The sequence below is a fragment of the Pseudophryne corroboree genome, chromosome 4, assembly GCF_028390025.1.
Source record: "Pseudophryne corroboree isolate aPseCor3 chromosome 4, aPseCor3.hap2, whole genome shotgun sequence".
Lineage (NCBI taxonomy): Eukaryota > Metazoa > Chordata > Amphibia > Anura > Myobatrachidae > Pseudophryne > Pseudophryne corroboree.
The window spans coordinates 183488658-183499037 of NC_086447.1; the positions used below are offsets into that span (position 1 = coordinate 183488658).

Consider the following 10380-nt stretch of genomic DNA (forward strand, 5'->3'; position numbering starts at 1 on the left):
TTTTGTCAAGGCCATAGGCGGAGTGGCAATTAAGCATCCCCTGCTGGTGCTGCGGAACAGTCAGTTCTACAGAGACGATGGGGTTCACCTTTCTCCGGAAGGAGTGCAGTTTTTTCTGGAGGATATTTTTGGTCTTTTTCGGTAGAGCTAGTTATTTTCTGGTTGGTTAATGTTCTGTTTGCGGATGGCGGTGGCGGTTTGGTAAACCTTGGTGGCGGGAAATCGCTGCCAACCAGCTGTCACACAGGCATAAGTGGTCATTGTGGGGCTCCCTCTTTAGAAGGACGGCAGGTGTGTCCTTTTCTTGCGTTTGGACATTTAGACGTTCCCCTGCGGGAACCGAACGTTTGCCAGAGAGAGAGGGGTAAGGCCAGCACAATGCGGTTTATGCGGGAAGGAGGTGGGGTAGGTGTACTCCCCTCCTTGGTTTGGTGGTTTTTCATCTAGGTGACTGGTGCTGGTGTTTGGCAGCGGTTTTCTGTTTTGCCATCCTCCAAACTAAAGTTAAATATATATTCAAATCAATTCTAATTCGGCCTCAATTATTAGTTTAAAGAGTTGGTCAGCGATTAATAAACATCGTCTGACCTTTAACTCCAGCTACTGTGTCCGTGTCTTTATTTCAGTGTGTGGTGTGGTTTTATTTAGTGATAAGCTAGCTTAAGAAAAGGTTTAGGTAATCACAATAAAGTTATGAGCGGCTTATTATACCGATATGTGTCTCATCTAGAATCACATTGCAGTGAAGTTATTATAATGCAGAGATAAGACAGGGATCCTTTCCATTAGAGTACTTCATGATACAGGGGCCCTCATTCCGAGTTGTTCGCTAAGTTTTTCGTTCGCACAACCTATTAGTAAAGTTGCGTTAATGTAGTAAATTTGCGAACATCCGCCCCCAACGTATTTTTGCTCATTCGCACGCATTATTACACAAAGTGGGCGTACGCCAAATGACATCGCAGCAATGCGAAATCCTCGCAGCAATGCGAACCCATCGCATTAACACATACTTCTTCGTAAAAATACTAAGTTGTAGTAGATTTACACATTTTTCAGTTAAAGTGCTCACTTTTGCTGAGAAACGCAGCACAATTTGTTTTTATACTATTAAGTGGACTAACACCTTCCAATTAAAAGTCCACAAGCCCTCCTCAATAACAAATCCAATTAGTGAATGATTTGAAATGTTCATGATCAATTAAGTATTTGTTTAAATACCTGAAGTGCACTTTGTAGCCATAAAAGAGCCTCCTTTTATTTACATGTTTAATATAAATATAGATGTTTGCAATGTGCTTGGTCTAATGTGTTTTCTGAATTTATTAAAGTAGAGTTTTTGTATGTGAATGAAGGTGTTTGCATGTTTATTTAGCCAATAACATGTTTTATTTGGTGTTTTAAAATAACTTACGTTAGATGTTTGAAATGTTTAAGGTAAAAAATGTTTGTTCTGCAATCTGCTGTTCCTTTATTGCATTAATAAATAATAAAGAGCCGCTGAAGTATTTAAATTTATTAGTTTATTTTTTTTTTTTACTGGAATAATGATAATATCCTTTTTTTTTTTTTAAATCACAAAATTAACAAAATTTTTCCATTGCGTCCACAAGACCCAACAAGGCCTGGAGATGGAGCCTCATGTTGGAAACAATCTCCTGCAACAATGTGGGATCTCCAACGGCAACATCTGAAATTAAGAGATAACATAAACATTACTAACTTACTCACATTGCTTATTATCCAAGCAAGGCACAAAGCACACTTTAATGCAGGCATGTCCAAACTGCATCCCTCAAGCTTGTGTGAAACTACATATACCAGCATGCGTTGACTCAGTTTTGGGGCCAGGGAATGCCAAACCTGTGTCAGGGCATGCTGGGATGTGTAGTTTCTCAACAGTTGCAGTTGCGCAGTTTGGACAGGCCTGCTTAATGGCAAAGTTGATACATCATGGCTGTTTTATGGTACAATCATTAGCAGAAAAACACACAAGCCTGCTCAGTCTTTTTTTGTTACTTATTACAGTTTTCTTGACCATGGGCTACATTTACTACTATGTGAGTTCATTTTAAGATGTAGCGTCGCCCATAGCAAACAAGCCAAAATAAGATTATTATCTTGTAGAAGTGGTTCCCCAATTGTAAAGATTAATTGTATTGGTTGTTATGGGCGACATCCCATGTTAAAGATAACTTCCATCTTCGTCACTGTTACACCATGTTGGCATTCATTCTCATCTTTTTTTTTTTTATTTTATTTTTTAAGGGGTTTGGTCCTGCCTCATCACACTGCATATCAACATCTTCAGAAGGCCAACATATCCTAGCATTCCCACACTCCCTGAAAGCTGCCCTTACTAAATAAGTGCAAACAGGTTTGACTTGAACAATTAGTCATTTTGTGAATGTAACTTTCACACCACAAATCAGTGTGTCATTAGGCTGCATAACAAAGTGAAGCATGTGATTTGTAAGTGCAAATATTAAGACTACACAGGCACAAGTGTAAATGACCAACAACATACTAAACTCCACTCAGGTCTAACTGTTTACCAGAAAATGTAACACATATAAACCCTGTTGTCCTGGCAACCCTGGCTACCTAATGAGTGTCAACCTAGAGTGGACACACAAAACATTGCACACATACACACTGTACATATAATGACACTCACAAATATGTAAAGGCAACATGTACACCATGAAGAAAAACACAAATATTTGTCCTTGGCCCAAGAATTCAAACAGTACAACACTGCATGTTTTGTCATTGTAAGTGTAAGTGGGTAATCATTTGTCAAAATTTTTTAAAAAACTTACTTTCCACGGCAACATGAAGACTCCCTGAACTGTCTTCAGGGGCTTCCTCTGCCCATTCACTGGGTGGGGATGTTGGCTGGATGGGGGAAGGCGGCTGGATGGGGGAAGGAGGAGGGATTGGGGAAGGAGGAGGGATTGGGGAAGGAGGCTGGATGGGGGAAGGAGGCTGGATTTGGACTGCAATTTCAGAGGGGGGGTCTGATTGAGAGGGCGAGGGGGGCGGAGAGAAAGTTAATGCAATAGAGGGTGAGGGGGGTTGAGATGGTGATGTAGAAGTTGAAGGAGAAGGGGTATGGGAAGGAGGAGAAGGGGTCCCAGAAAGAGATGGAGAGGTGTGGTGAGAAGGGGAGTGGAAAGTGGAGTGGGCCAGGGAAGCTGAGGGGGACTGGGAAGCTGATGGGGACTGGGAAGATGAGGGGGACTGGGAAGATGAGGGGGACTGGGAAGCTGAGGGGGACTGGGAAGCTGAGTGGGACTGGGAAGGGGAGGGGGACTGTGAAGGGGAGGGGGAGTGAGAAGGGGAGGGGGACTGGGAAGGGGAAGGGGGCGGAGAGTTGTGCCGTTGTTGTTGTCCTATAATGATATTATTGACAACATTTAGTTTACATGAGAAATTACATAGTAAACAATTTGAATTATCAATGTTCTGTTCCATGTAAAATTCAGTGTTTTTAAAAATTGAAAAGCAAACATGTTAAGATCCTCTTCATGTTGGCCACAGCAAACAAAATGAGTCCAAACTTTTACTTTGAAGCTCATTCCTTAATCTAGTCCATTGAGTCATAGTGATTGGTCTAGGCAACATCACCAGATCACTATTCAAGGCACCTTATTATATAGCCAGCACTGATCAAGTATTTGTGTACATTTTCCTGGCTGGTTCTTATTTCTTCAAAACATGCACTTGTTTGGTGACAGTTTGCTACAGTCAGTACTGTTTGCCCTAACCACACACACTGTCCTATTTTCCAAAAAAGGACACTCAAGGTTGCAATTAGCCTACCACTTAGTGTAAATTGTGGGTAATTCCAAGGGGATTACAGCAGGAATATAGTTTGCAATTGGCCAAAACCATGTGCACTGCAGGGGAGGCAGATATAACATGTGCAGAGAGAGTTAGATTTGGGTGGCTTATTTTATTCTGTGCAGGGTAAATACAGGCTGCTTTATTTTAACACTGCAAATTATTTTGCAGATTGAACACACCCCACCCAAATCTTACTCTCTCTGCACATGTTACATATGCTTCCCCTGCAGTGCACATGGTTTAGCCCAATTGTTCACTAAATTCCTGCTGCAAACAACTTGGAATTTCCCCCATTAGCACAATTTATGCTAATAATCTTATGTAATGTAACTTACTTCGTGTATGCATAGTTCGGATTTGCTGGCGGATCTCCGCCAACAGATCGGGAGTCCTCCTGCGGAGATCACTCCACCTCCTCTCAAGTTGTATGATTGTCCGCCTGCTGCACACGCGAGTCCGCAGCAGGCGGCGGACCTCCGCGTAGGCCTCGCGCTTCACCCGATTGGGGATGAAGCGCCCAACGCGGCCTACGCGGCGGTCCATCACCGCAACCAGCACGCGGAGCTCCCGCCTGGTGAACGGTGCTGCACGCATCATGGCAATGGCGTTTTCCTTATTTGGGCATATATTTATAGTGTCTGTTAGCATGTGATTGGTCCAAAATCTATGTTGTCATTTCTAATAACTTTATTGATCTTTGCAATGCTGTGAAGAGCAGAGTGTTATTTCGCACGAGCGGAAATACGCATTCGCAGAAGCAAATATTTATCATAAACAAAATTAAAAAAAAAACCAGACACAGAGACACAGTTTATTTAAAATTACTATACATATCTGTGTACTCACCACAGTTCGTGTGATCATTCAGCTGGACAGTCACAAAGTGGGAAACATTGAGTATCATTTGTTTGTGTGTTTGTTTACATAATCAGGATTTGAGGATATAAAACAAATAAGGACACTATTTAGCAACATTACATTATTTGGTTTTCTAACTAAACATTGTAAACTTAACGTGTTTGCGGAATTTGACGCCAACAAAAATTACCCATTCCAACACAACAAAAGCCTTACACAATCACTTTACAATATCATACAAAATGTCATCATTGTTAAAAAAACATAAGCATACTGTGTTTTAAAATTTTTAAAACTAGAAAATATCAAAACACTATACCTGAAATATTCGGCAACAATCCTTGCCCTCACTTGGCTCCCCCTCCGTGTAACACTCCCCCCACCGAAATGTCGAACAACCCCTGGCTCCTCATCAGGCAATTCCTCTGCCTGAGGAAGCTCTACACTACTCCTTACCGCGATATTATGTAGTATTGCGCACAGGACCACTATTTTACTTGCCATCTCCGGCGAATACATGATGTCGCCACCAGTGCGGTGGAGCACACGAAACCGCCCTTTAAGGACACCAATTGTGCGCTCCACCAGCTGCCTAGTGGCAGTAAGCGCGGAGTTAAATGCCATCTGTGGTCCTGGCCTGGGATTACGGTAAGGAGTCATGAGCCAGGGGGTGCAAGGATATCCACGGTCTCCTGTTGGAAGAAAAGCCAAAATTTAGAAATATTAAATTTGTCAAGTTACTTTTTTTAGAAAAAAATATTTGAGCAACAACTCACCCAATAACCACATGTCTGCTCGTTGACTTGATCTTAATCTCTGCCATATCCCTGATTGTCTAATGACATATGCATCATGTGAACTTCCAGTAAATTTTGCATTCAGGGAAAGGATCTGGAGGGATGGGCCACAAACAACCATTACATTCAGAGAATGAAACAGTTTCCTGTTTCTATAAATTTCTTCATTATGTCTTGGTGGCTGAATAGCAACATGTGTGCCATCCACAACCCCAATAACATGTGGGAAGCGACTACCACCTTCCTCAAATTGCCGCTTCACCACATCTAGGGCACCAACATCCAAAGGCATATCAATGAATTGCTTCACCCGCTTTAGGAAAGCCTGGCAGACACGCCGCAGGACCTTACTGAACTGGCCCTGCGACATGCCAACCAGGTCTCCCACAACATGCTGATACGAGGCTGTAGCCAAAAAATGTAACACTGCAAGGAATTGTGTCAATGGTGGTATTGCTGTAGGATACCGAATTTCAGACTCCAGATCACTCTCTATTATGGAGAGAGTGTCTAGGATTAGATGTGGTGGCAGCCTGTATCTACGCACCACCACATCATCTGGCATACCAAAAAGTAGGACACGGGTTCGGAAAATTGGTGGCCTAGCACGCCTCCGTTGCCTTGGTTGATGAGGAGCCGGCTGTGGTTGTGAGGCTGGCGGTTGGGGTGGGAGTGCTGGCGTGGGTTGGGGAGGTAGGGCTTCTGCAGCAATAAATATTGACATAACACACTTTTTTGAAAAAGAAAAAAAACGAGGTGAAAAATACAAAAACAACTTATAAAAAATATTCAAACAATAAATGTTGTAAAAAATATTGGGCAAACTTACTGCAGGAGCGTACATTTTTTCTGTGTTGAATTCATGGCCAAAATGTGAAATTAATAAAAAGAAAAATTAAAAAAATATGTTATTTTTACAAATCATAAAAAAACAAAATTAAACATTTCTGAGCATCAAAAGTCATCACAAACACCAATGAAAAAAACAAAAAAAAAATAAAAAAAACATTTAGTAGCTAGTCCAGGAAACACAAACACTACTTTGCAGATCAATCCTGGGAAACAAAAATTCTATTTTAGACAAAATGGAAAACAAACAGAATCACCACACTTTTAAGAAACACAAACAGCAAACCAAAACACAGGCCAAGGGCACTTACCTGCTCCAAAAAAAAAAAGACTTGGTGTTCAGTAGCACACCCAGAAAATAAATGAAACCAGGGATATTTCTCCCAAAAGCAAACACCTACAAGAGAACACAAATGACAGTCAAAAAACAGCATACAGACCATTAAAACTAAACAGGCACCAACACAGGCCAAGGGCACTTACCTGCTCCAAAACAAAAAAAAGACTTGGTGTTCAGTAGCACACCCAGAAAATAAATGAAACCAGGGATATTTCTCCCAAAAGCAAACACCTACAAGAGAACACAAATGACAGTCAAAAAACAGCATACAGACCATTAAAACTAAACAGGCACCAACACAGGCCAAGGGCACTTACCTGCTCCAAAAAAAAAAAAGACTTGGTGTTCAGTAGCACACCCAGAAAATAAATGAAACCAGGGATATTTCTCCCAAAAGCAAACACCTACAAGAGAACACAAATGACAGTCAAAAAACAGCATACAGACCATTAAAACTAAACAGGCACCAACACAGGCCAAGGGCACTTACCTGCTCCAAAACAAAAAAAAGACTTGGTGTTCAGTAGCACACCCAGAAAATAAATGAAACCAGGGATATTTCTCCCAAAAGCAAACACCTACAAGAGAACACAAATGACAGTCAAAACAAAGAAGCACAGGTTTATTTTCTAAATGGAATAGCAAAATAGTTATGTTTTTAAAATATTTAAAACAATAAATTTTATTGAAAAAATTTTAACAAAACAAAAAAAAAAAAAGAATCAAGAATACTCACAAACGAAAAAACGCATAACAAATGCAACACTGTCTAGATTCAAAACGCAAACAAAATGACAAAGGTATGCTTGACAATTACTCACTCTGCAAATTCCACAAGCACCTTCACGCACAAGCCAACAAACAACTGAAACTCCAAACTACCTACACTCACAGCGTGCAAAGTAGGCCCTTAAATAAGCAGTGCAATCATTAACCAGAATAAGTGTACAGCTGTGTGAATTAACGATTCGCACGTAGGTATATAAGCACACACCTCAGCGTACACACGTCATCACAAACATGGCTTCTCGTGAGCAAATCGCTGCAGAGATGGACCGCATTGCAGAGCAGGAGATGGCATTGCGGAAAAGACGCATAGATTGCCAACGGCGCATGCTGGAATACGCCTCTGCGGATGTTGAAGAGGCAGGACCTAGTACTCTGCAAATGTCTGCTTCTGAACCACAACAATTGACTGGGGATACTCTGCCACACACACAAAGTGACCAAACTGAGGGAGAATTGGCTTTAGCCACACAAACACAACAGACAGAAGCTGCTAGTGAGGAGGAAGATGGTGATGAACAACAAGAAACCTCATAGGCTACCTCCAGACGGAAGAAAAGACAGCCTGCATTCACTAAGAGGGAGTTGCGTGTCTTGGTCACGCAGGCCATGTCCAAAATCCATAGAGGGCCAAAAAACATGGGGGCTGCTTCAAAAGAACGAATCTGGAGAGACATCACCAAATCTGTGAATGAAGTTGGCTCTGTCGTCAGAACATCACAGGAAGTGAGACGACGGTAAGTGCATATTGACAGTCCTTTTTCTGTGCTAAGTTGACTAAAAAATGTAGTTACATGTGATCAGATGCGGGTTGGCCATAGTGTTTACAGGGAAGATTCACGGTGGGCCGGTGCATCCACAGGGCCTGTTCTGTTTGAGGACATGTGGTCCTTTTTATAGACATAATGAATAAGATGCTAAATAATTTGCATATGTGAAAATGACTTTGCAACTTAGCCTGTGATTGCAGATGATCTAGTGTATGCTCTGTCTGCCTGCTTGGCTGACATATAAGACTGAGTGAATAGTGATTGGGATACGGTTGGTGTAATAAGCAAGAAAATATATCTTTCTAAAGAATTATATAGTTTCCTAAATTCTGAATGTGTATCATATAATGTGCTAATAATATTTAATTTTATTTATTTTTAACTTCCCCCTTGATGCTGGACATGCCCACTATCTGCAAAGTCATGGGGGTAGGGTGCTGCTGCCATGGCCCATGGCTAGAGCTTAAACCCCTGATGCTGCCCATGTGGGGCCACTAGTACAAATTTTTCCAGGGCCGTTTTTTGTTCCCAATCCGCCCCTGCATGTGATGTTATGTCTAGCAAACACAAGCAGAACACGTGTCCTATATATTAGCTTAGACAAATAATAAGACTCTACTTTGTCCCTCTTTCACAATACATATGTAGGTGGGCCGACTTCAAATCCCGCCTGAAGGCAAAGAGGGCTGCGGAGTGGAATGCCTCAAGGGCTACAGGTGGAGGAGCACCTGTCGCTGTGGAGTATACTGACTTGGAGGAGATGGCGATGCCCTGTGTCAGTTATGAGGAGGGCCAAGGGGTGTCTCATATGGACACGGACCTGCCTGAGATCCTGACGGGACATGACTTGGAAGGTAAGTTTACACATTTATTTGTCTGTAATTTTGACAGTATTTATAATAATAAACTAATTTTGTATCCTACTTTTTTCCCACACATTCTTCTATTTGCTTGCCACAAAACACAGCACAGGGGGGTGAACAGTTTGAGTCACAGGCCGGTTATGTGGTTGAGGCTGAGGTGGAGGGACCTAGTGAGTCTGGCAGTGTGGGACAACAAATCCCACCTCTGCAGGTTCCTACTGGCCCCCCCACCCAACCCTCTGCTATCCCGGAGATCCTGCTTGAAATCGCTAGGTATGGTGAGAGCCTAAATCGGTTTCAAGACGGGGTCATCCGGGAGGTAAGCCAGATAGCTGTCCGGCTCACTGAGCACCGAACCTGTGTTGAGCAAGGTGTTGCTCAACTCTGCCAAGGTCTGGCAGAGATCAGGCAGGGCCAAGAACAACTTGCCTCCTCATTCCAAACCCTTGCAAATAACATCTTGCAAGGGCTCCAGGCCATCGCTGTCTCCCTTGCCCACAGTGGCAGAGAGCCACCCACATCGGCTCCCTCCCCTGCCCCTGCCCAGGAAGAACAGCCCACTGGGCAGGCCCAACGAAGGTCGCTCCGCAGACCTTCCAAAGAAGAACAGCCTCAGGCGGGGAGAAAAAGAAGAAAATGATGTCTCTCCAGATGGGCAGCACCCATGTTTTTGATGTTGCCTCTCTGTATTTTTGGAGTTGGCTTGTGTGACCAGAATGGATAACTCCCTCTTAGTGAAATGTATTTTTTCTGTTTGGATGTATTGTAGCCTGTGAGTTTATGTGTATAAACACCAGAGCCATCTTCCTCTTACTAGTGTGCTATGTATTGTTGTGTTTGTGTGGTGGATCCTAATTCTTTCTCATTTGGTTTAAAATGTGTGTGTGGCAGGGTGTGTCATGTTTTATTTATGCTTTAAATATATACTTTTGGCAGAAGCAGACTTTTGCAGAGTACTGAGTTCTGCTATCTAATGATTGTCAGTGCCATCTGCTTGCTGCTTGGTCCATCTCTGCCTGTGCGACTCATGTGGAGCCATGTTTAAATGTTGTCAAAAAATTATATAGTAATAAAAAATATATTTCAAAAATTTGAGCAGTTTCTTCCAGGTAATGCAGTTCCAGAAAGATTAGGTCAGCATATAGACACTTGTAGACCAATCTGCTAATTCTCCTTAAAAATTGAAAAAAAACAAAAAAAAAAAGGTATGCTTTGCACCACACTTTAATGTCCATATTAAGTAAACAGACACGACGCTTTTTATAAAT

The 10380-nt window shown here is 42.1% G+C and overlaps 1 protein-coding gene across 3 annotated transcripts; it reads right to left on the minus strand.

Annotated features, from left to right (window-relative positions):
* Positions 1 to 1545: 1545 nt before the first annotated feature.
* On the minus strand, positions 1546 to 6351 carry LOC134911233 (uncharacterized). 3 transcript variants are annotated; one of them, XM_063919536.1, is made up of 5 exons: positions 6334 to 6351; positions 5484 to 5598; positions 5027 to 5399; positions 4696 to 4717; positions 3024 to 3395 (listed from the first exon to the last, which is right to left on the minus strand). In XM_063919536.1, exons 1-4 carry the CDS (start codon positions 6346 to 6348, stop codon positions 4714 to 4716), a joined length of 507 nt encoding a protein of 168 aa, XP_063775606.1. In that variant the 5' UTR covers positions 6349 to 6351; the 3' UTR covers positions 3024 to 3395; positions 4696 to 4713. The 3 variants fall into 3 exon arrangements, with proteins under 3 accessions (XP_063775604.1, XP_063775606.1, XP_063775605.1); XM_063919535.1 differs by lacking the exon at positions 6334 to 6351 and having other exon boundaries at positions 5484 to 5808; XM_063919534.1 differs by lacking the exons at positions 5027 to 5399; positions 5484 to 5598; positions 6334 to 6351 and adding an exon at positions 1546 to 1690 and having other exon boundaries at positions 2823 to 3395; positions 4696 to 5015.
* Positions 6352 to 10380: the final 4029 nt, after the last annotated feature.